The sequence below is a fragment of the Mytilus trossulus genome, chromosome 12, assembly GCF_036588685.1.
Source record: "Mytilus trossulus isolate FHL-02 chromosome 12, PNRI_Mtr1.1.1.hap1, whole genome shotgun sequence".
NCBI lineage: Eukaryota > Metazoa > Mollusca > Bivalvia > Mytilida > Mytilidae > Mytilus > Mytilus trossulus.
In genome coordinates, this window is record NC_086384.1 from 21,522,194 (window position 1) to 21,548,595 (window position 26,402).

Genomic DNA, 26,402 nt, shown 5'->3' on the forward strand with positions numbered 1-26,402 from the left:
ACCCTTTCTTTTTTTTGTTTATAGTTTTTTTATTCATATACTATTTTTTATTCATATGCTAATTTATAACAGTCTTTTAAAAAGCTTGTAATTTTGAAATAGAGTATTAACATAGCAATCATCATTAAACATGGAGTTTTACCAATTGTTGCTTTTTGCCAAAAGCTATTATCTTATTATAAAGCTATAGTAGATAGACAAAAACTTCTATCAACTGGTTTCGTATGGAAAAAAGCTAGTTTTTTCTTATCAGAATTCACACTCAATGTCCGTATTGTTTTCTTAAAATTTTCTAAAACACTGATTTGTATAACATTAAAACTGAAAGTTTATTGTGCTTCACAAATCCACTTCAAATCCTTCAAAATAAGGGGGGTACTAGATATTGTGTACCTTTTAATTGTATTTATTTTTCACAGAGGATCAGGAGAAATGATGACACGATCTCCAGTTAAAGTTACATTAAGTGAAGGACCATATCATGTGGCAGGTTTTAAAGACATGAGCAGAGAATTTGATCTTACTAAAGAGACAGATGTAAGTAGACAGTAACAGAGAGTTTAAGGTGGTACCTAACACTTTAACTAAAATTAATTTGGCTCGTTTAATTTTCTTAAAATTTTGACAAAGTATTTTTTTGACCCTTTGACAAAAACATAAAAATTTCAAAACATTTGAACCAACCGTTTTATCAAAAAAATTAAACTGGTTACATAACAGTTTGACAAACACTTATGTTGATCATTGAGAAGCTTAATATTCCCTTATGAACACTACATCATTAAAACGTTCTGCTGATTTTACAGAGTTATCTCCCTGTAGTGTTAGGTACCACCTTTAAAGTATTTGCAGATAATGTATTGTATATTGAACAATTTAATTAGGAGATGTTCCAGAATTGATTGTTTGATGGGGTGGGGAGATTGATTAAAGGGCAATTATTTGGTAATTATTTTATAGAAATAGTCTGAAAAATTAAAATTTACATATGGTTGGTTATTAAAATAAAGATCCTGTCCAACCACCACCCTCTAACATACATTTACCTCTGGAATAATGTAAACTAACTAATTTTGTAAGCAATTTGTTTTCCAGCATTTTCATGATTAAAAAAATAATGTGAACTTAAATCTTTGTGTATGGATCTTTTCTTACCGGTATATACATATGTCAAGAAAATGGGAGAGTAGAAGAAATAACATGTCTGAAAGTTGGCTAATAAGAATTTAATGTGTAATGAAGCATGCATGAAAAAAGTTGGTTCTTATTATGTAGGGTTGACGGTGATAAATTTTAATGTGTAAATTTTTTAATTTGTTTGAACCATGATGACAGATACAGGAGAAGGATAAGTAACCACCTACTTAGTGTTTACTTTAAAATTTTTAATATAAAAAAGAAGATGTGGTATGATTGCCAATGAGACAACTATCCACAAAAAAATATGTTGATTTTGTTCACACTTTTCTCAGGACCTACACATCAGAATGACATTTTATTTGGTCAGCTTCTTGACAGTAATTAGTACTTTATATTGGGGATCTATAAGAAGCTAACTCTCTGTTTGCCTATACCTTGAATTTCAAGTTGGCTATATATATGCCGAGCATGACAAGACATGTAAAAAACGTTTTACGCAATCATTGAATAGTTTATTTTTTCTTTGACAGTTAGCAGATTTACGCAGTGAAGTAGAAATGAGAATGAAAAAAAGTGTTCGGGAAGGACAGACTGTCAGCAAGGAAGTAGGTTAAATGTTTTTCTTATGTCCGGCCCTTCAGTTAGTGATCATTCCCAGGGGCTGATCCAGCCATTTTAAAGGGGGTTGGGTTCCAGCTATATGTCCCCATTCAATTGCCTTGATCCTCCCAAAAAATGGGGGGTTCCTTCTATATGTCCCAATACAATTGCCTTGATCGTCCCAAAAGGGAGGGGGTTCCAACCCCCCGAACCCCCTACCCCTGGATCTGACACTGATTCCTCTTTAGACAGGATACTGTAGTTGTTTATTTGATTAGTTTTGTATTTAAAAAAAATGTAGTAAATTCATCGTCTATGAGGGACTAGATTGATAATATTTTGTAATATACCTTGATAAACAGACTTTGTACTGCTGTTCTTTGTTTTTACTGCCATTGGAAATTCCTCAAACAATAAGCTTAAGAATTCAATCCAACATTTGATAATACAAACTTAAATTTTTCCTTAAGTGGCACACGGTGAAATTAGCAGCATATGGTATTTTTTATATCAAAAAAATATTGTGCCGTTTTAATGTTTTAAGTGTAAAAATGAGGGAAATAAATGATAGGTTAGATAAAGCATAGACAGTTATTGCTGTCCTTGTAATTCCTATAGAAAAATGTGCAACTAAATCATTTACACTTGAAATTGTATTGTGTTACAACATGCTGATAAATGATTTTTTGATATTTTTTTTTTTTTATCACAAAACATTTTTGGGGTTTGTTAAGTATTTCAACATTAAATAAACCTCAAAGTCACAATGTACATCACATTAGAGTATTGGTGTTATTAAAGTCTAGAAATTTTTTGAAGTTAATATCCCACCCTGATTTTTTTATGAGCACAAAGAAAAAAATAATTTGGATTTTTTTCTTACTAAAAGTTTTCTTAAAAGGGGACAAAACATAAAAATACAATATGTGCGAATCCCAATAACCGTTGAATGAGAATCCACTTTAATTTTTATGCCCCACCTACGATAGTAGAGGGGCATTATGTTTTCTGGTCTGTGCGTCCGTTTGTCCGTCTGTCCGTTCGTTCGTCCATCTGTCTGTCCGTTCGTTCATTCGTTCGTCCGTCTGTCCCACTTCAGGTTAAAGTTTTTGGTCAATGTAGTTTTTGATGAAGTTGAAGTCCAATCAACTTCAAACTTAATACACATGTTTCTTATGATATGATCTTTCTAATTTTTAAACCAAATTAAACTTTTGACCCCAATTTCAAGGTCCACGTGCACTGAACATAGAAAATGGATTTGCATGTTTCAGGTTTAAGTTTTTGGTCAAGGAAGTTTTTGATGAAGTTGAAGTCCAATCAACTTGTAACTTCATACACATGTTCCTTTGGATATCATCTTTCTAATTCTAATGCCTAATTATATTTTTTATCCAATTTCATGGTCCATTGAACATGGAAAATGATAGTGCAAGGGGGGCATCTGTGTACTTTGGACACATTCTTGATTTAAATAACCTTATCATTATCTTTCAGTGTATATCAATGACAGTGAAAGGTCCAGGTATACAGAGAATGGTACTGGTAGACTTACCTGGAATTATCTCTGTAAGTAGATATTAATGTCGTTTACCGTAGTAAGCTATTTTAATTACTGTAGATTCATTTATTTTTTGTGGCTACCAGTTTTCATGGATGAAGAAACTTGAATGCTCTTGGATAATTAATTTTTGTGTTTTTTCCAAAGTCTATATACATGATATACAAATTTAGATAAAATTTGTTTTTTCGTTGAACTGTTAATTTTGTGTTTTAGTGTATCCAAACATTCCGCAAAATTGGTTTCCAACATACAATAACGAAACATCAGTGTGATTGGTTGTTCAAAAGATAAAATAAAGTTATTTGTTAAACTTGTTAGGTTTGGTCGATTCATTAAGTCCATTGTAAAATTATGACAGTATAAGATAGAATGAAAGATTTTGAGATTCAGAGAGGGAAGCAACATGATTAATAACATAGAATATTCCAGACAAGGATTGTTTGCTCATTCCTCATACCAATAAAAACTGGCAGCCATGATAATGATGTAAATATTATTTTGTTGGTGCCTATTTGAAACCTCTTGTGTGTGTTAGAAAATCATTTGCATATTGAATTATTTTTTAATTTGTTTGGTTGTTTTACTTCAGACTGAGACTTCTGTTATGGCAAAAGACACAAGAGAAGATATAAAAGACATGGTCAGGACATATATGGAAAATCCTAATGCCATCATTCTATGTATACAAGGTATAGTCGTAAAATATATTAAAAACTAGCAGTTTTAGTGATTTTATAAAAATCTCAACAATCAATACAAGTTTTTCATAGTCACTGAAAATATTATTTCATTTTTATTTTATTTTTTCATTTGGTAAAATTCTAGTTATTAAATCATATATAATGCAATTTTTCAGGAATAGTTATAAAATGTTTGAACTGCTATTTGTTAAAAATAAAAAATCATTTCAATGTTTAAAAGTTATTAGATCTTCTTAAAAAGAAATGTGAAAGATATCAAAGGGACATTGAAGCTCAAAACTCAACAATAAACTAGCCATGCCATTGCAAAAAAAAAAGGGACCAAAACACAAAGAACTGTACACAAAACACATTTCAAAAAATTACCAGCATCAGTTAAGGATTTGATGACAACAAATATCTATTTTGCTGAATGCACTGTACTTCTCCACTAAAACCACAACTGAGACAGTTAAGTATTTGATTTTCAAACTTATTTGCCACTGCAGGTGATTACTGTAAATTCAGACATTATTGTGTGCATTTAATTCATTATTGCGATTTTGTCATTTTAGACTTAAAATCTGATTTTAATTTTCACGATTTTGAGTAAAACCCTGTTAAATTCCTATAAAACATTTCAAAATGTGAGTTAAAATTATTGTGTTTACTACTCTGTTGCATTTTTTGCAATAATAAAAACCTCACAATAATTTCTGAATTTACAGTAATCAAAAGTAACAAGATATTGCAGGATTTTTGTTTCATTTCAAGATGGGTCTTTAGATGCAGAGAGAAGTAATGTTACGGACATTGTTAGAGAGACAGATCCACAAGGAAAACGTACAATATTTGTTCTTACCAAGGCTGACATGGTTGAAAATAACTTAGTAAAGCCAGAAAGGGTAAGACATAAGACTAGCTGAACGACAGCTTTGTTCAAGTATCAAACATAATACAAAAATTCTATTCTTTGTATTTATATAAAGGTACTTTCTTTTTTGGATTCGAGCGTCACTGATGAGTCTTTTGTAGACGAAACACGCGTCTGGCGTATATACTAAATTTAGTCCTGGTATCTATGATGAGTTTATTTCCATCAGTTGTACATATTTTGTTCAAAAACTGTTTTGAACCATTGAATATTATTTGAGGAGCCACAATATAAAATGCAAATCTTTTCTTCATGATTACCAATTTTTGTGGATTGAGAAGAAATATCATTTTCTTGAATTCTTTATTATGTAAAAAAGAAGATGTGGTAGGATTGCCAATGAGACAACTATCCACAAAAGACCAAAATGACACAGACATTAACATCTACAGGTCATTGTACGGCCTTCAACAATGAGCAAAGCCCATACCGCATAGTCAGCTATAAAAGGCCCAGATAAGACCATGTAAAACAATTCAAACGAGAAAACTAACGGCCTTATTTATGTAAAAAAATTTAAAAATAGTGCGTATTAGCTTTTATATTGAAAATTTGCATTTGTTAAACATGGATTTGAAATCATGGATTGATTTTTGATTTTGCCTGTCAACTCAATAAAAATTAGTATTCAATGAATAATAACAGTGAAATATTAGATTGATTATTAATTCAGTGTTGGTTTTTTTTTGCAGATTAAACAAATACTGGCAGGACAATTGTTCCCTATGAATGCATTGGCTTATTTTGCAGTAGTTACTGGAAAAGGTATGTTCATTTGGTGATATTGAATTTATATCAAAGCTTTGATGTATCTAATAAAGCCATATAAAAATAGAAAAGCAATCATTCATCAGAATTATCAGTGACCAACTGATGCAGGTGTTAGCCTGCCAACTGTCACTATTTGCGGGGGGTTTCCACCATGGAGGCTCTATTTTAAACATAACAATTAATTTTACAATGACATGAGGCTTATACAAGTATGAAGAAGCCAAAATACAACATTAGAATGTATTTGAAGGCCCCCTTGAAGGTTTTTTAGGACCATGACGGCCATCTTGCACGCAAAATCCCCATGGGCATTTTGGAAAGTTGGCAGGTATGCAGATGTTAGCAGCTATAGAACACGGTTCATGTGTATTCCCTTATACAAAAAGCAAAACCTTAAATTCATTGATGCAAGCTAAAAAAAAGACCTGACAGGACAAAATGAAAGGAGATTCAATTGAAAAACTCAACTTCCTGATTAATGTACAAAAGAAAAACGAAAAAAAAAATATGATAAACAATAACTAACAATTTTTTATTGTTGAGCCTTCGACTTTTGTCGAAAAAGCGAGACTAAGCGATCCTACATTCCGTGGGTGGCGGCGGCAGCGGCGGCCACAAATATTCACTCTGTGGTTAAAGTTTTTGAAATTTTAATAACTTTCTTAAAATATACTGGATTACTTCCAAACGTGGACAGAAGCTTGTTTATGATCACAAGATAGTATCCAGAAGTTAATTTTGTAAAAATGAAATTCCATTTTCTCCATATTTTACTTATAAATGGACTTAGTTTTTCTGTGTGGAAACATTACATTCACTCTGTGGTTAAAGTTTTTGAAATTTTAATAACTTTCTTAAACCATACTGGATTTTTACCAAACTTGGACAGAAGCTTGTTTATGATCATAAAATAGTATCTAGAAGTAAATTTTGTAAATATTAAATTCCATTTTCTCCATATTTTACTTATAAATGGACTTAGTTTTTCTGCGTGGAAACATTACATTCACTCTGTGGTTAAAGTTTTTGAAATTTTAATAACTTTCTTAAACCATACTGGATTTTTACCAAACTTGGACAGAAGCTTGTTTATGATCATAAGATAGTATCCAGAAGTAAATTTTGCAAAAATAAAATTCCATTTTTTCGGTAGTTTACTTATAAATGGACTTTGTTTTTCTGCGGGGAAACATTACATTCACTCTGTGGTCAAAGTTTTTGAAATTTTAATAACTTTTAAACTATCCTGGGTTTGTACCAAACTTTGACAGAAGCTTGTTTATGATCAAAAGCTAGTAACTAGATCAAATTTTTATTCAAATTTTGTACCTGTTTATCTGTTTTTTACTTATAGATGGACTTAGTTTTTCTTCCAGTTAACATTACATACAGTCTGCAGTTAAAGTTTTTAAAACATTTATTAGATTCATAAACTATCCTGGATGTTTAAACTTGGACAGAAGCTTCTACAATTAAAAGATAGTATCAAGAGGAATATTTTTATTGATTTTTCCCCTCATTTTTGTTGAGCCTGCAATTCACAGCAAAAGTAGGCGAGACACTGGGTTCCGCGGATATGGTCTTTTGAATACCAAATTTTAATAAATATGCAACAATATTATAAGTTATATGGTTCGCTACTGACCCCATACGGATCCATAGAGGGTTAGTAAAATCCATAGGGGGTGAGGCCGGAGGCCGAGTCCCCTTTGAATTTTATTCACCCTCTATGGATCCATAGGGGGTCAGTAGTTAACCGTATAACAAATTTATCGGACGCTGTAGGTTTTCTGCGGCGTTTTGTTGAAAAATAAACAATGAAACACAACAACATCAGTGTTCTCCCCAGGCCGATATGACGCTGCGGTGCCGCAGCGCCTTCATAATATATTCGTAGATCCCGCAGCGTCTTAACTGGCCGTTGTCCCTTAATACTTGATCCCGCAGCGTGTTAATTTTCACATTTTCATTATAATAATTGGTTAAAATTGACAAGTTGCTGATCACCCTTGAGAGGTCAGTCAGTGTTACGCAATAACTGATACTGAAGTCTGAACAAGTTTTACCTGAGCCACGCTAAATTAGCCTTATCGGACTATGTTATCATGTAATAGCGTAAATGATTATTAAAAAGATAGACATGTGTAGAATAAAATTAAAACAAATAAAAACTGCAGTGCAGAAATTAAAAAAATAGATCGCAAATACATTGTATTTTCGCATCGTGAATGTGATCACTTGACTATTTAAATAACGGATCTTTTCATTGGTCGAGAAGAAGAATCTATTTTAACACGACCAATGAACGCGCTGATTACACGTGATAAATTTGAATACACATGGATAAAGATATTTACGATGAAAATTATGAATGAGAGTATTTGTAGATGAAAAAAAATAAATAAACTTCGATTTAAGATAACTAGGAGTTTTTTATTTAAATAGAAAGTGAGAAAAAGTTGCTTCCAAGGTAAATTCGTCTTCAACTCGTGTTTTTAAAAATAAAATGATCATTGAACATCGATTGTAAATTCGTGCGTCGGGAAATATGTGAATCAACACGACCGAGTACGGATTTGCTGCAGCTTCTGTATAATGTCACTAGTAAATAATTTCAATGCTTTTAACTTAAACGAATTTGTAAAGTTTCGTTTATATTTACCTGCCAAAGATAGGTTTTAAGAATAAAACACACGGAAGGAGTAATGTCAAACTACGGAAACTAGTCGGCTGTTCATTAAAACATTTTTGTTTTAAAAAGTTGTATACCAAGTATCTTAACCGTAAACAATTTTATTAATTCTGAATGAACATGTTCTCTGCTTATAACAAAGGGTTGACTTCTAAGCTAAAGGCAGATGATGGAAGTAGGTTTTTTTTCTCAACCAAATGACTTCTAATAAAAGGGAGAATACACCTTCCTCTACACTGACAGTATAACGTGACGGTACCCAAATTGCACCTATTTTGACAGTTTTTTCACCTACGTTTTTTTATGATCAGGAAAAAAATGTCCATACTGTGTTTATTTTGTAGCCCTATCCTTCTTTGTCATATACGTACACCAATTTAATTTTTAGTCCATATTGAGTCATTAAAAAATGGGTTTGAATCAACCTCCAAACTATCCATGATTCTGTAATGAGGAGTACCCAGATTGCATCCATGCTTAAATTTACATCATCAAAAGTCTAATAACCGAGCTTTTGTTTAATTTCTTCAAATATTTTGAACAATTGGATATTTGTCCATGCTTGATATTCATTGTTTACGAAATGGATACTTATAATATATTGTATTTGCCAATTTTAAAAAGATGACGTTTTGATGACGTCGCATGGTGACGTTTTCGTACATTTTGTTTTTTTCAGTAAACAGTCCATCTGTTGATAAATACTGTGAACGTTTTGTGTATAACTAAATATGTTTACCTATGTTGAAAGACGGGCATAGTATCAAATCATAAAAATACAACTTGTTTAGTCTCTAGGAAATCTTGTAAGATTTTTATTGCTATTTTTTTCTAAATAGGTGCAATTTGGGTACTCGGTGCAATTTGGGTACCCTTACGTTAAGCAGATGTTATTGCTTCTCCTACCAACCGAGCTAAAGTTTTAGCAAGTGATAACAGCAAGCACCCGTCTCTCATAGCTTATATATGTTAAAGGGGGTATAAGCAAAAGTTATTGTACATTTGTTGTAAGAGGGGGTTTTCAACCCTATTAAAAGAGGATAAAGGCAAAATTGAGGAACAGACTGTACAACAAAATAACACTATCTTGAAACAATATAATCCCTAGAAGGAGCAGAGAGTATAGAGATGAATATTTATATTTTGACTTCTTTTATAATTGACTGAACATGAATAACTTTTGTGTTTAAAATCATTTTATTTCATATACATTCTTGTACTTTATACTCTGCATTATTAAAGACATAACACAAAACATTATTACTCGTATAGCATGTCATGATTTATAACTGATTGCTTCAGATCACACAAGTTCAATCTAAAAAAAAAGAGTTACGCGCCCTTGAATTTTGCGCCTTCAAAAAATCCTGGGGAGAACACTGAACATTAATGGATGACGTCGCCATTAACGCGTCATGAACCCCATATGAAACTTACTAACCCCATACGGTCTCATAGGGGGTCACCACGTGACGGCGTTTAACCAATCACAACGTGATAATTCATCTGTGGTCCGATAAATAATTATAGCTTTGTATGAGGTTGATACAAGGGCACTTGTACCTGAAGAAAGTATATTGACTGAAGACAAAAGCCTGAGGTCAATTTACTTCTTTTGATCAATATATCCTGTTATCGGACCACAGATGAATCATCACGTTGTGATTGGTTAAACGCCGTCACATGGTGACCCCCTATGAGACCATATGGGGTTAGTAAGTTTCATATGGGGTTCATAACACGTTAATGGTGACGTCATCTATTAATGTTGTTGTGTTTCATTGTTTATTTTTCAACAAAACGCCGCAGAAAAAGTCCAGCGTCCGATAAATTCGTTATACAGTTAACTACTGACCCCCTACGGGTCCATAGAAGGTGAATAAAATTCATAGGGGACTCTGCCTCCTGCCTCACCCCCTATGGATTTTACTAACCCTCTATGGATCCGTATGGGTTCAGTAGCGAACCATATAACTTATAGTGTATTGTATATCAAAGTGCAAGTTCTTATTATTGAGAAACTCACTGAGTTGCATGAATAAACACCTCTTTTATAGTTTCTGATTTCACAGTATTTATGTTAATGTTTGGTTCTTTGTCTTATAGGAAACAGTAATGACAGTATACAGACTATAAAGGAATACGAGAAACAGTTCTTCCAAAAATCTAAATTATTCAAGTAAGTACAAGAAAGGGCTTTCCAAAATATTTATTTTTAAAAGATACTTTATGATTTGCATCAGTTAGGATAAGGGTCATAAAGTAGGATAGAAAATATTCATTTTGAGTATACAGACATTTCAGGGTGCAGGATTTTCTTGGTGCGTTGAAGACCATTGGTGGCCTTTGGTTGTTGTCTGTGCTTCGGTCAGGTTGTCGTCCCTGACATATTTCCCATTTCCGTTCTCAATTTTATTTAAAGAAATGGGGAATGTGTCAAAGAGACAACAACCTGACCATAGAAAAAAATAACAGCAAAAGGTCACCAACAGGTCTTCAATGTAGCGAGAAATTCCCTCACCCAGAGGCGTCCTTCAACTGGCCCCTAAAATAATATATACTAGTTCAGTGATAATGAATGCCATACTAATTTCCAAATTGTACACAAGAAACTAAAATTAAAAAAATACAAGACTAACAAACACCAGAGGCTCCTGACTTGGGACAGGCGCAAAAATGCGGCAGGGTTAAACATGTTTATGAGATCTCAATCCTCCGCCTATACCTCTAGCCAATGTAGAAAAGTAAATGCATAACAATACGCACATTTAAAATTCAATTCAAGAGAAGTCCGAGTCTGATGTCTGACAGAAGATGTAACCAAAGAAAATAAACAAAATGACAATAAAACATAAATAACAAAAGACTACTATCAGTTAACTGACATGCCAGCTCCAAACTTCAATTAAACTGATTGAAAGATTATGATTTCATCATATGAATATCAGGCACAATCCTTCCCGTTAGGGGTTTAGTAAACACACATCCAGATTGAGACATAATCATCTTTATTTACATTGATTTGTCACCTCTATTATAATGTCAATTTTCTCTTGGCTTTTATGTCACTTTGTTTTAGAACTGTATATCAGGCCTGTAGCCAGGAATTTCCAAGGGGGGGGGGGGGTATTTGGACTCATAAACTAGACTTTAACAGTCACAATTTGAACAGACCGTTGACTTTAAGAGTGCTTATTTGGTTTCAAGGGGGGATTCGGAAGAACCCCCCTGACTACGGGTATGGTATATCCAACTTGAAAAAGATGGACATTTCATGTGATAATGTCCAAGTCACAAATCAATGTAAACTAGAATTGCCATTGCAAGCAATAGCGGATGTCACCCTTCCCCTATTGCCACTAAGCGGCAGCCATTTGAAAACAATTTAACAGTGAATGCAGATCAACGCATTGCGATATATCTTTCTGTAAATTTTCAGGATATTCAGAGCATTTTAGAAGATTTCACATTTTTGCTGTTTCCATGGCAACAGCAGCCATTTTGAAAATTCCAACTTCAAAAGTCTGATGCAGACTTGACAGTTAACAAATATATTAAGTTTCATCAATTTTGGAGCATTTTGAAATTTTTGACATTTTGGCTGGTTACTATGGTAACAGATACCATTCCAAATATCTAATGGCAGATACCACATTGGTATATGGGAAGGAACATACCATCAAAGTTTCAATGGATTTGACCTACCATTTTATGAAACTAAATGCCACTTTAAGGTTTATGAAGCATTTTGACCATTTTTGACTTGTTTCCATGGTAACGGCAGACATTTCGAAATTCCAACGCCAAATTCCACATCTACCAATGTTGCTCATCGTTACTGTGGAGTTTTATTAAATTTGGAGCATTTTGATATTTTGGAAAATTTTGGTGTAGTTTCCATGGCAACATGATAGTTCCAATGATTGCCAAAATCATCCAAAACCAGTATATGCCCGCCACCTACATTGTATCAAAATATTATGATTCTAAGTTAAAGCAACTCCAAATAATACATTATAACCAAAAACTGGAATTTTTCACAATTGTTCCGTTTCCATGGTAACGGCAGCCATTTTTTATGGTCTTAGACCCTACTGCAACCCGAAATTTGGTGTTCCTCATTATAGTGAACTATCATTACGATTGGTTCCATTGGCTCCGAGAAAACTGCCGGACAAAATAGGTGGAAGAATAATAATAATACAGAAAAAGAAACAGAGGAAAAGCAATATGTCACCCGACATTGTCGATCGGGTGACATAATAAGATGATTATGTCATATAATTTTTTTCTATTTGTTATTCTGAATGTGCATGTTAAATGTCTTGTCTGTAAACGTACATAAATATGATTTTTTTCAGAATTTGCACATACAATTTTTCAACCTGAAAAAGATAATAATCAGCACCTTGATTTTTTTCAGAGATGGTGTGCTTAAACCAAGTACGACAAATACACAAAACCTTAGTATGTCTGTGTCAGAGTTATTCTGGAAAATGGTCAAGGAGACTGTTGAACAGCAAGCTGATGCTTTTAAAGGTAAGATTTTACTGTTAAACGATAGGAATGAAACATTTCTGCTATTTTATCTCAATTATGAAATAAGTTGAAAAAAACTTTCACTAAAAAATTTCTTTTATTTTATTTCTTCTTTCTCTGATTTTCTTTTAGACTTGATACATATAAAAAAACAAACTTAAAGACAAAGATGAATAAAAACAAAAGTCACAAAGATATTTATAACAAAAAAAATAGTGTGATTCCATTCTCTGAACTAATACTAATACATCAAGGGTGAAATGCTGATTGATTAATAAATGTCATTTATAAAAATTTCATGAGTGTACTTTGAATTGCAGCTCAAAGATTTAATTTAGAAACAGAATGGAAGAATACATTCCCTAGGTTACGGGAATTAGATAGGGTTAGTATAATCACTTAAGGAAAAACTGAAATTGACTTAGATTACAGATAAAGATGTCTCATGTTATTACTAAGAAAAAAAGTAAATCAAGACAAAAAAATTACACAACCACACAAAATGAAATAAAAAACTTGAATCAGATATTATGGTTATCAATTGCACTTAAGTAGCTATAAAAACAATTCTGTAAATGTACTTGTGTAAATTTACTTAATGTTGACTAAATAAATACATTGTTGAAAACCTATGTGATGAAATTTTTCTTGTTTACAGTATTAGACAAATCAAATCCTTTGAATTATATATATATCTTTAAGCACATATTTGTAGCTGTTCAGTCTAAGGAGTTGAAATACTGTGTTTCTAGCCTTGTCAACACTGAGGTAGTGCCTTCAACTATAATCTTAATCGAGTAGGATTTTTAGTTACCCTAACCAAGGGGTGTGGCACTCTCCTTGCACTTTGGCTTTCTCCTCTAATAACTAATTATTGCCATGAAGAAAGTATAATTGTGCTAGAAGTGGCATTAAACACCAACCAACCAACACATGCCAATGATTTGTAGTAACTATTTCACAAGTGACACTAGATGTATTTATATATTTTTGTACTATAACATCTTTCTTGGTCATCACTAACTATTTTTCATTACAGATGGAGCTATTTGAAAAAGCTAAAGGGGAGATTTTAGATGAAATAATCAACTTAAGTCAAGTTACAGCTAAAGAATGGTAAATACTATATTCACGTCTAATTCTTTCATTCTTAAGTTCGAAGGAGAAATCTTTAAATTATGAAGCCAAAAATAATTATTGATTTTATATCAAGATATATAGCAGTTTGGCCAGTACTAATTTTGATCATTGAGAGGCTTCATATTTCTGAAGGTTGTCCCATTGGGGGGTTCCGATCCAGGATCCCCCTTACTGTTTTGTCAGATTCCTGTATCCTGCTTACACTATATACATAAGCAATTCTCATTTTTTGGTCATTTCTCAGGTCCTGCAAGACCTCATTTCCCGTTTTCACGACACAATATCATGACTTTCACGTGTCACACTTACAAAAAATCGACAATCATGCGTCATGCTTAGAACCCAATGACACCCACTCTGTACAATAGAGTGCGATTTTACAGAGTTATCTCCCTGAAGTGTTATGTACTGCCTTAATCATCATTATAAGAAATTTTCAAAAACTGTCTACCTTAGTCACCACACTTATAAGAATTTTCACTATTAAATGTACAAAGTATTGAAATCTTTACAATTATATTATAGAAAGGTACACATGTGGTAATTTTCCCGAATATTTGATCAAATAGATATAAGAAGATGTGGTATAAGTGCCAATGAGACAACTCTCTATCCAAGTCGCAATTTATAAAAGTAAACCCAAACAGGTTTTAGTACAACACAGAGCCTTGACTTACACTGAACAGCAAGCTATAAAGAGCCCCAAAAATGACTAGTGTAATAGTAATATGAGTATATTGATTGATTGTTAAGATCTATTGCTTGAGTACATTGGGTATAGTTGCTATCATACAAACTAAATAATTTGCAAAATAAGTCCTTTTTAATTTATCATATAAATTAATATTGTTTTGTTTTTGCAGGGAGGATGCATTTTCTAAGAAGATTTGGGATAAGAATGCACCCTACATATTTGAGAATATTTATCTACCTGCTGCACAGGCACAAAACTTAGGGTAATACTGGATTTAGCTTAAGGCTAATTAAATAAAAAGAATTACTGTTAATTCAGAAATTATTGCGAGCATTAATTTTTGCAATTTTGTCATTATGTGAATTTAATTTTTGCAATATTGAGAAAAACCTGTTTAATTTATATAAAAAAAAGTCAAAATGTTTAATGCGTTTTGTTATTTGATTTTGCCATGTGATTATGGACTTTCCGTATTGATTTTCCTCTGAGTTCAGTATTTTTGTGATTTTACTTTTAAATTATTGCAATTATAACCCTGTTGTATTTTTTGCAATTAATAAAAAACCTCGCTATAATTTCTGAATTTACAGTAGTCCACTGCAGCTAAATAACAGATAGTAATAGCATTTGAAATGTATAAACTCTAGACAGAGGTAATAGTAACAAGAATTGCACTACATGTTAATTTGAATAATGGAATGATAGTATGGTAAAGATGTCTGACAGAGTTCATTTGTCATTGTCTGTTTGCATTGATCATTGATGATTTTAAGTTTATGTGGTACTTTTAGTTAAACCTTTCTGTTTAAACATAAAATCAACAATTATAATAATTAAAAGCTGGGGAGACATTTTAGTGTGTGCACTCTTTGTTTGAAAGTTTATTTATCAATATAATCCATATTATTTTACCAACACAGTATAAAGATTTATTTTTTATTTCAGAGAATTAAATACCAATATTGATGTAAAATTAGCAAAATGGGCATCTAATGTACTACCCAAGAAATGTGTTGAGGTAAATATTTCATTTCATCTATGATGTAGTTGATGTTATTTAATTAATGTTATCATTTCAGAATACGCCTGCTTACCATTTCAAAACAAATTTTAGAATACTAGTATACCAATTTACATATTGACAAATTGTTCAGTTTTCCTTACATGTACAACATTTAAGGATATATTGGTATTTTAAAGCTACTTTCAGCATTATTGTAAATTTTTTTGGTCGTCAGTTTTTATAGGTGGAGTATGCCGGATGTTGAAATGAACCACAAACCTTTAGTAGAGAAACTGACAATTCCAGTCAATTGTAGCCAGGCTACCGTGGAATTCAAATTCACAATCACTAATAATATAACTCGACCATCAAGGTGTTATTTAAAAGGATACAACATAAATACGAAAAATAATTCAATAGGTGAATGAATTATAAGCTATTGTTTTTTGTCTCCAGCAAATTAATGAAATATGTAAATAAAAAAAAAAGTTAATTTTATATGTATATGTTTTTTGTTTTAAGGTTGGATGGGATACCCTCCATGACGAGTTCCAGAGGATTGTTGAAGAAGACAAGAAGCGTAAAGATCATGATGAAATATTTGACCAGTTGAAGGTGGCAGTGGTAGCTACCAGTAAAGCAAAACATCAATGGGAGAGCAAAGCTGAGGATAGTTTGGTAAGTTTATGGGAAATGATCAGAGGCAGATTTAAGGTGTCCAGGGCGCTCATTCAAGGGAATATTCTTATATACCTACTTTCGTATACAACTGGATGTGACGTACCATGATTTGGTGGTATTACACCTGTCACACTGCTGGAAGTTTCTACTACTGTTAATAGCAGTACTTCTAAACACAGAGGAAAAACACGTTTTAAGCTAGCTCAATAACTAGGTCTGGGCTTTGTTAGTCTTGTATTATTTTAATTTTAGTTTCTTGTGTACAATTTGGAAATTAGTATGGCGTTCATTATCACTGAACTAGTAAATATTTGTTAAGGGGCCAGCTGAAGGACGCCTCCAGGTGCGGGAATTTCTCGCTACATTGAAGACCTGTTGGTGACCTTCTGCTGTTGTTTTTTTTATTTGGTCGGGTTATTGTCTCTTTGACACATTCCCCATTTCCATTCTCAATTTTAGCTATATATATATATTAAGTGATATCTATTTTTAGTTTCAAAATAGTGAACATGTATCATAACTGGGGAAAAAAGACATGAAATCATTTGTCATTTGAAAAAAATAATCTATTTTTTTAATTTCATAATTCCTATAGGTAATTCAAACTCTTTTTTCATACATTGTCATACGACTGCAAATTCACTTCTGAAATTTTATTTCAGAGAGTTATGCAGAAGAATACATTAGATGATAAAACAATACCAGACAAACAACATTGGGATATGGCTGTCAAATTTATGGAGGAAACTCTCAGAGAAAAATTACAACAGAGTAAGGATCAAACAATTATAGTCTGCTTATCTCCCCTGTCTGTTACCTGTGATATAGCTTATCTCCCCTGTCTGCTACCTGTGATACCATAGCTTATCTCCCCTGTCTGTTACCTGTGATATCATGGCTTATCTACCCTGTCTGCTACCTGTGATATCATAGCTTATCTCCCCTGTCTGTTACCTGTGATATCATAGCTTATCTCCCCTGTCTGTTACCTGTGATATCATAGCTTATCTCCCCTGTCTGTTACCTGTGATATCATAGCATAGCTTATCGCCCCTGTCTGTTACCTGTGATATCATAGCTTATCTCCCCTGTCTGCTACCTGTGATATCATAGCTTATCTCCCCGTCTGTTACCTGTGATATCATAGCTTATCTCCCCTGTCTGTTACCTGTGATATCATAGCTTATCTTCCCTGTCTGCTACCTGTGATGTCATAGCTTATCTCCCCTGTCTGCTACCTGTGATGTCATAGCTTATCTCCCCTGTCTGCTACCTGTGATGTCATAGCTTATCTCCCTTGTCTGCTACCTGTGATGTCATAGCTTATCTCCCTTCTCTGCTACCTGTGATGTCATAGCTTATCTCCCTTCTCTGCTACCTGTGATGTCATAGCTTATCTCCCCTGTCTGCTACCTGTGATGCCATAGCTTTTCTGTAGCAAAATTGTTTTAAAATCTGACATTGATAATATTTGGCTTAGAAGCAACAGAAAACTAAACACCACTGGTACAAAAAATCGACAATCTTCATCACTAGACATTCATCTCGAATAGCAATATAGAATGATCAATCACAAGATGAAAAGTAGGTTTACTATTGCACAAATGGATTTTTATATGTAAAGGTCAATTTGTGAAGATTTAATTGACTCTAATAACACATTTGTTTGCTTCAGACCCTTTTAGTATATACCTTCAAAACTATTCTGTATACTATACAATGATATAAAACATGTTTCTTAAAACAATTAAGAGTATGTCTCTGTCTGAATAAGTTTTTTGATGAATTTTTCAAACAAATGTTTTATTTTATTTTCTGATATTTTTCAGCTGAAAGTAAATTGAAAGAGTTGACAGGACCAAGCACGAGTGAACAATGGTTAAGTTGGCAGTATAAAACAGAACAACATAAACAGAGAGATCAAGCTAAGTCTGAACTGGATAAAATTCTTAGTAGAGAACCTGTAAGTTGATATAGGCATTCATATCACTCAAGAAATCCTTATAACAAAACATAAAAGTTATATTTAGAATCAAAACCACTTATGATTTATTATGACACAAGCAGCATGCAGAAAATTTAAAACAAACAATGAATTATGATCTCAAAAGAGTTGCTACTATGCAACTTAACTTGTTCATTAATGAGCAAGGGGGAGGGTAGAAAACAAACAAATTGAATTACACACTACGCAGACACACATGATTAGAGATGATTCTTAGTTTAGAACATATGATTTATTAAGGAGAAAACAAGCATACGTTCAACAAAGCTTTTCCATTTTTGTCGAGCCTTCGACTTTAGTCGAAAAAGCGAGACTAAGCTATCCTACATTCCGTCGTCGTCGGTGTCGTCGGCGGCGTCAACAAATATTCACTCTGTGGTTAAAGTTTTTGAAAATTTAATAACTTTCTTAAATTAAACTGGATTTCTACCAAACTTAGGCGGAAGCTTGTTTATGATCATAAGATAGTATCCAGAAGTAAATTTTGTAAAAATAAAATTCCATTTTTTCTGTATTTTATTTATAAATGGACTTAGTTTTTCTGCGGGGAAACATTACATTCACTCTGTGGTTAAAGTTTTTAAAATTTGAATAACTTTCTTATAAACTATACTGGATTTCTACCAAACTTGGACAGAAGCTTGTTTATGATCATAAGATAGTATCCAGAAGTGAAGTTTGCAAAAATAAAATTCCATTTTTTCTGTTTTTTACTTTTGAATGGACTTAGTTTTTTTGCCAGGAAACAACACATTCACTCTGTGGTTTAAGTTTTTAAAATTTGAATAACTTTCTTTAACTATCCTGGGTTTGTACCAAACTTGGACAGAAGCTAGTTTATGATCTTAAGATAGTATCCAGAAGTAAATTTTGTAAAAAAATAAATCTGTTTTTTCTGTATTTTACTTTTAAATGGACTTAGTTTTTCTGCCAGGAAACAACACATTCACTCTGTGGCTAAATTGGAAAAAAAAGAAATAACTTTCTTATACTATTTTAAATTTGTAACAAACTTGGACAGAAGCTTGTTTATGATCAAAAGCTAGTATTTAGAAAGGAAATTTGTTAATATTTGGTACCTTTGTATCTGTAGTTTACTTATAAATGGACTTAGTTTTTCTTCCAGTTAACATTACATACAGTCTGCAGTTAAAGTTTTTAAAACATTTATTCAATTCATAAACTATCCTGAAATTTTTACCAAACTTGGGCAGAAGCTTCTTACAATCAAAAGGAATATTTGTATCGATTGTTTTCCTAATTTTTGTTGAGCCTGGGAGTTACAGCAAAAGTTGGCGAGACACTGGGTTCCGCGGAACCCTTACACATTTTATTTGACAATAATGTCTTTTTCCTAGAAGCCTGGAACCCCTGATAAATAAACTGCCAGTTTTATAAAAATGAGAAAAAAATATTCTGACATGAAACGTCTAGTGATGTATGAGCTTTTGTATTTTTTCTATTATTTATAAACATATATGCCTTTATTACAGAGTCACAAGTCACAACTTGCAGCAGATGAACTCACAACAGTCAAAAAAAATTTGCACTCACAAGGTGTAGAAGTTGACCAGGAATTCGTAAGTACACTTAGATTTGTACTATAGCTTTGTTGTTTCATTCAAGTTTTCATTATATTCTTGTGAAGAGTCAAACTGCATAGATTTACCTATGAACATTTGTATTCATTGAATATCAATTATCATCGAATATCAATTAACACCAGTCAGTCACAAGTCTCTACTTTATGGAAGATAGGTAAAGCAGTAGGCTTTATTTTTATTTTATTTTTTTTATTGAAATTTGCACTTTTGAATTATGCCAAGATGATAATCTATGCTTTGGATGGTCTAATCAAGTATAAATATAAAAGTTTATTATAAAATGTAATTCTGTTTTAAATAAATTCCTTTGAATAACTAAGTTTTACAATAAAACAAGTGTAAGTTGAATTTCTTGTAAAGATAAATCCTTTATCTTATTAAAATATTCAGAAATCTACCGCTTTTGAATTTTTGTCTACTTGTACTTTAATATGCCAAACTTTTTATGCCCCACCTATGATAGTAGAGGGGCATTATGTTTTTTCGTCTGTTCGTCCGTCTGTTCGTTCGTCCGTTCGTCCGTCCGTCTGTCCCGCTTCAGGTTAAAGTCCAATCAACTTCAAACTTAGTATATATGTTCCCTATATATATATATATATAGCTATGCTATGATCTTTTAAATTGTAATGCCAAATTAGAGGGTTTACCCCAATTTCATGGTCCACTGAACATAGAAAATGATAGTGTGAGTGGGGCATTCGTGTACTGGGGACACATTCTTGTTTCCATATGCATAACCATATAACAGTATAATCACAAGAAACTCATTTCATATGCCGTTAGAGAACACATAAACATACCTGCCAACTTTCACGATTTAGGCGTGTACTACACGATTTTGACCCTTGGTCACGATTGCACGATCGTGTTCCTGAAAAACCCTCTAAAACACGATTTGGTGAAAATCTACACGAAAAATATTGTTGTTCCCGATTTTGAACTATGTCAATGGAGGAAAATCGGTTCAGCCAATCAAATTGTGTGTTTCTCATGATCAAATTAATCAGCCAATCAAAAACGTTTTCTCTCAAGATTATTTTAACATGCTAGATATTGAACTTGTGTTTTATTCTTCTGTTTGTTGGTCAGAATTGTAAAAACGTGAACATGGCAAATGATTTTTCAACTGCAAGGAGGTTCTTACACAGAATAAGAATAAAAGCTAACTGATTGACAAATTTCAATGATGCAGTACTACCATGAATATAATAAATAGTAGTTTATTCACTAATTTATTGACATTACATGTACACTTGCTGTAACAGAATTTCATTTATGTATTCAATCATTTCAAGTATAATGTACTAGTCTATTTATTATTTTTCACATGGACCCCACCCCCACCCACATCAACATGAGGAATCTCTTAAAAAATAAAATAGAAAAAATGTAGATTTATTAACTTAAAAATGGCAAATTCTGACATTATATTTGGAACTGCTTTTCTGAATGAAGAGTACTATTATTTTGAATAATAAAGAAGATATAAGGCCAAGAACATATCAAAATTCTTGGACATGTGTTGACCATATAATACCAGATAGATCATAAGATGTATAGTTCTTTGGGAAAAGTTTCTTCAAATAATATTAATGTGTGCTCATTTGTACAAAAAGTGGTTTTTAATGTCCTAACATTGAGGGGGGTCCCTATGTGTTGTTCCTAACCTGATAAAGGTCCTTCTTTGTGTATAATTTTAAATTGGAAAAGTCAACAACTATTTAGTATCCTCATACAGGAAAATAATTCCTGGTCTTACAGCTTCATGTTCATATTTTCTGCTGACATGGCTGATATGTGACTAGAATCATGCAAATAAACTTTAAAAAAAAGGGATGTAAGCTCATCTTACAAATCATACAAATATGACACTTTTTCTAGACTACAAAACAGCACGCTCAAAATAGTCGTCACAAAGAATTTTAAACTTTGAAATTGTTGTAGCGCGCTAAAACCCCCATAGGCATTTTCAAAAGTTGGCAGGTATGCATAAAGTCTATACTTTCTATAGATTATTGAGATAAATATATGTTTATAGATTAAAGAAACATGGCACCATGTATACAGGCAACATTTTGTAAAGAAGTCATTGTCACAGGCTCAAGAATGTAGAAAAGGCTTTTATTATTACAAAGAAGGATTCTCAGATTCTGGAGTGAGTAATACATAATTAGAAATACTGTATGAATTGTGGAAATAAGAAAATTTCAAAGAGGTGAAACAATAGCCAAAACATTAATTTAGAAATTGAGAAGGAAATGTTTTTTTTCAATGACAGTTTCCTTCTGATCATTGGAAACACACAGTTTCATGGATAGAAATGAAACAGAACTATGTTTACTATCAACATCAGTTACTTTATAACACTACACATTACAAATTATTGTGCATACATGTGCAATGTTCCTATAGTAAGTGGAGACAAATGATGGCTAGTTTGGTTCTATGTGTTGTTCAGTTGCTGCCTCAAAAAAATCTCCTTGTATTTATTATGCAAACATTATTTCCTATGATGCATTACAAAGATCAATCTATGTTCAAAGTTAGCAAGTTTACATTTCTAATTTTGCATATAGACTTTAATGTAAAGGGGAGATAATTCGTCAAGATTCAGATCTTTAAGAAATCAACCATAGTTTATGTAATATAAAAAATCAGAAGATGTTATAGGAGTTCTATACAGTCAGCTGAGTTTTCTTGGTTATTGCAATTTTGAAGAAAAAAAAATAAAAATTTATTAATGCACAAAATGGTGTATAGATGAAATTTCCAAAAATAAAAGCTAAAATGTTTGAATTACAATAGTTTTAAAGTATTCCTGATTTTCTGAAATGGTTTATTTCACAATGTTTGTCCATTGTTCAACAATCGCAATAGTAAATGGGCAAAATAATTTCTTAATTTGCCGTAATAACTTTTTTCAATTTAGACATATAGGGCATTAGAGAGAGTACCATGAAGTGTATTTCTACATGTTTGTTTTTTTCTTACAGTTGGATTGTAGTGATGTTGTATTATTTTGGAGATTACATAGGATGTTACAAGTAACAAGCAATGCTTTAAGACAACAGGTTGTAAATAATGAAGGTTGGTAAACATACAACGATCTGTAGGAGATGAGAAACATTTCTAACTATACTGTCAAGCATACTATAATTTAAGATACTTGTTGTTTTAATCTGACAGCTGTGAACATTGACAGTAATTCTATATAGATGATAGAATATTTGCTAATTTTATTACACTTCTGAAGTGTTCAAACTAGGATTTCAAAAGGGCAGTGTGCCAATCCTGAAAAAGGGTTCATAAAGGACAACTAGTTTCCTATTTGATTTCTTTTAAGTTGTCATTGATTCAAAATCAATACAGTTCTGCAGTTCAGAGTTGAAACTAGAATGATGTGATCATTTAAACATAAGAAACCTGTCATTTGTTTTTGTTCATTGCTGTTGAAATCTATATCTTAGAAATCATTTTCTTCAGAATAAGCATTATAAAATCTTGAAATAGAAATCATGTTTAAAGTGCTGATTATTAAGGAGCTATCAATAGTAAAGTCTGAATTCAGCCTGACTATTCTTGAACAGAAAAAGCTGCACATACCCTAACTCAGGTGTTTTTCATCCCCTATCTCCTATAATGGTTTTGAGCCAGATTTCGTAGTTCACAAAAAATGGAAATGATATACAGATGTAATGTGTTCTGTGAATGCATGCTGTAGTTTAATCAATCAATTACTTACATCATTCTACGTTTGGAATTTTTGCCACCGCCATAGGGAAGGGGACATTAAGTTTTACCCTTTACGTCTTTATACTTGTATCTGTCCTTATGTCCTGAAATTGGTTTTTATGCCCCACCTACAATAGAAGGTGCATTATGTTTTCTGGTCTGTGTGTTCGTTCGTCTGTTCGTCCGTTTGTTCATTTGTCTGTCCAGTTTCAGGCTTAAGTTTTTGGTCAAGGTAGTATTGATGAAGTTGAAGTCCAATCAACCTGAAACTTAGTATATATGTTCCTTATGATATGATCTTCTAATTTTAATGTCAAATTAGAGTTCTGACTCCAATTTCATGGTCCACTGAACATAGAAAATGATAGTGCGAGTGGGGCATCCATGTACTTGGGACACATTCTTGTTCTATCTATAACTTTACTTTACATTGACCAAATGTTATGAAACTTATACACAATGCTAATTACCACAAAACTCAAATCAAGTTTTAATTTTGATGGTGTCACTTTCATCTATGTCCCTTTACAAATGGAAAAAATGCTGAATTTTTTGTTTCTGTTCTCTTTCTTTAGTTTACCTCAATCAAATGTTATTAAAGTTATACACAATGCTTATTACCACAAAACACATAAAACACAAGAGAAAATTTTAAATTGGTGGCTTCAGTTTAACTGTTTTAGAATTATGCCCCTTAACAAATGGGAAAAAATGCTGATTTTTTGTCTCCATTCTCTGATTTAAGATTACCTAAACGGAATGTTATGAAATTTGAACATTATGCTTATAAACACAAAAACTCAGATCAAGTAAAAATTTGGATAGTGTTACTTTTAATGTTCTTGAGTAATGTCCCTTTATAATGTAATATGCAGTTCGGGTGATCATCTTTGTCCCATGGACACATTCCTCATTTATTTTTTTATGTCTTTATCTTTATACATTGTATATATTATAGCTAGAAGATTGGAACGAATAATTAAAGAAGTATTAGAAGAATATAGTGAAAATAAAAACACTTTAAAGACATTGTTAACTGGAAGGAGAGTTACACTTGCTGAAGAATTAAGTAAGTTGTTTATGTTGTGGATTTTTATATAATTTTTTATATACTGTTTAAATTCATGGCAGTTCTACTTGATTTATTATCCAAGATCAAATTTGGTATGCGACTTTTTGCAATGTAAATGTCTGATTCTATCCAAAAGCTTACACTTTTGTTCAGGCTGTTGTCCTGAATTATTTTACACTGGACATTAAGGAGGTAGACCTAGGTTAAGGGAAATAACTCTCAAAATCATCAGTAAGTTTGTTTTACCATTTTCATAAATATATTCCAAGCTTCTATGTTACATAGATTATTTTCAATCTGTTTCAGGTAAATGCTTAAAATACGTTGATGAAACTTGACTTTTAAAAACACATAACTGATTTAAAGAGTTATCTCCCTGAACCAAAGTCTAACACCTTAAGCAAGCAATAATTAATCATTTAATCAAGGTTAACTTCAAGAATAGTAATTTTTGCAAGTCTGGAGTGGAACAACCAAAAAAACATGACACCAGCTCTTAAACCTACTTGAAATCATGAAAAGTAATTAATTTATTTATTCAGTAAGTTATCTCCCATTAGTTTATCACCTTTGTAATGTCACTTGTCAAACTGGTGTTGATTTCTGTTATATATGCAGGATCAGAAATGTATTGTAGTTTAAATGTTAATAAGCAGCAATACTAGTATAAGCCAGTTGCGTTAGAATAGAAAATAAGGAATGTAACTGGACAACTTTTCACAGATACAAAAACTTACTCTTCATTGTCGAGTCTTCGACTAAAGTTGAAAAAGCAAGACTAAGCGATCCTACATTCCGTTGTTGTCGTCGTCTGTGGTCATGTCCACAAATATTCACTCTGTGGTTAAAAGTTTTTGAAATGTTAATAACTTTCTTAAACTATACTGGATTTCTACCAAACTTGGACAGAAGCTTGTTTATGATCATAAGATAGTATCCAGAAGTAAAGTTTGTAAAAAAAATATTCCATATTTTCCGTATTTTACTTTTAAATCAACTTAGATTTTCTTCCAGTTAACCATACATACATGTTCATTCTGCAGTTGTTTTTTAAACATTTATTAGATTCATGAACTATCCTCGATTTTAACCAAACTTGGACAGAAGCTCCTTACAATCAGAAGAATGTATCAAGACGAATATTTTTTTTGAGTTTTTTCCTCATTTTTGTTGTCTGCGATTTACAGCAAAAGTAGGTGAGACACTGGGTTCCGCGGAAATGAATTTGAGTGTTGAAATGATTCATTACAGTATATGATAAAATGGTGTAAATATTTTGCACGACATTCCTGTATTTGTATTTTTGCTTTCAGAAACAGTCAGACAGATTCAAGACAAGTTAGAAGAATTCATTCAAGCTCTAAATAAAGAAAAATAAAACCATAAGAAAACATTAAAATATCTGTGATCATATAACTGGTATAACTAGCCCATGCTGTTGATATAACAACTGGAATAAATGTGAAGTTTGTTTGATTTTCCACCAATGGATGCATGATATTTACTTACCAGATAAATTTTGGTATCAATTTTAATGTGTGATCATATTAT

The 26,402-nt window shown here is 32.2% G+C and overlaps 1 protein-coding gene across 2 annotated transcripts in view; it reads left to right on the forward strand.

Annotated features, from left to right (window-relative positions):
* LOC134693245 (dynamin-like 120 kDa protein, mitochondrial) overlaps window positions 1-26,402 on the forward strand; it is a 51,933-nt gene extending 25,531 nt beyond the window's left edge. For both annotated transcript variants that reach the window (XM_063553988.1, XM_063553989.1), the window contains 20 exons: window positions 420-537; window positions 1,671-1,745; window positions 3,238-3,309; window positions 3,894-3,993; window positions 4,759-4,889; window positions 5,611-5,683; window positions 10,488-10,560; window positions 12,805-12,920; window positions 13,241-13,305; window positions 13,960-14,036; window positions 14,924-15,016; window positions 15,700-15,772; window positions 16,280-16,435; window positions 17,101-17,209; window positions 18,268-18,401; window positions 19,937-20,023; window positions 22,086-22,202; window positions 23,041-23,134; window positions 24,738-24,848; window positions 26,165-26,402. In XM_063553988.1, coding sequence (XP_063410058.1) covers window positions 420-537; window positions 1,671-1,745; window positions 3,238-3,309; window positions 3,894-3,993; window positions 4,759-4,889; window positions 5,611-5,683; window positions 10,488-10,560; window positions 12,805-12,920; window positions 13,241-13,305; window positions 13,960-14,036; window positions 14,924-15,016; window positions 15,700-15,772; window positions 16,280-16,435; window positions 17,101-17,209; window positions 18,268-18,401; window positions 19,937-20,023; window positions 22,086-22,202; window positions 23,041-23,134; window positions 24,738-24,848; window positions 26,165-26,229 — 1,939 coding nt within the window. In that variant the 3' untranslated portion in view covers window positions 26,230-26,402. The remainder of the gene's footprint in view (window positions 1-419; window positions 538-1,670; window positions 1,746-3,237; window positions 3,310-3,893; window positions 3,994-4,758; window positions 4,890-5,610; window positions 5,684-10,487; window positions 10,561-12,804; window positions 12,921-13,240; window positions 13,306-13,959; window positions 14,037-14,923; window positions 15,017-15,699; window positions 15,773-16,279; window positions 16,436-17,100; window positions 17,210-18,267; window positions 18,402-19,936; window positions 20,024-22,085; window positions 22,203-23,040; window positions 23,135-24,737; window positions 24,849-26,164) is intronic.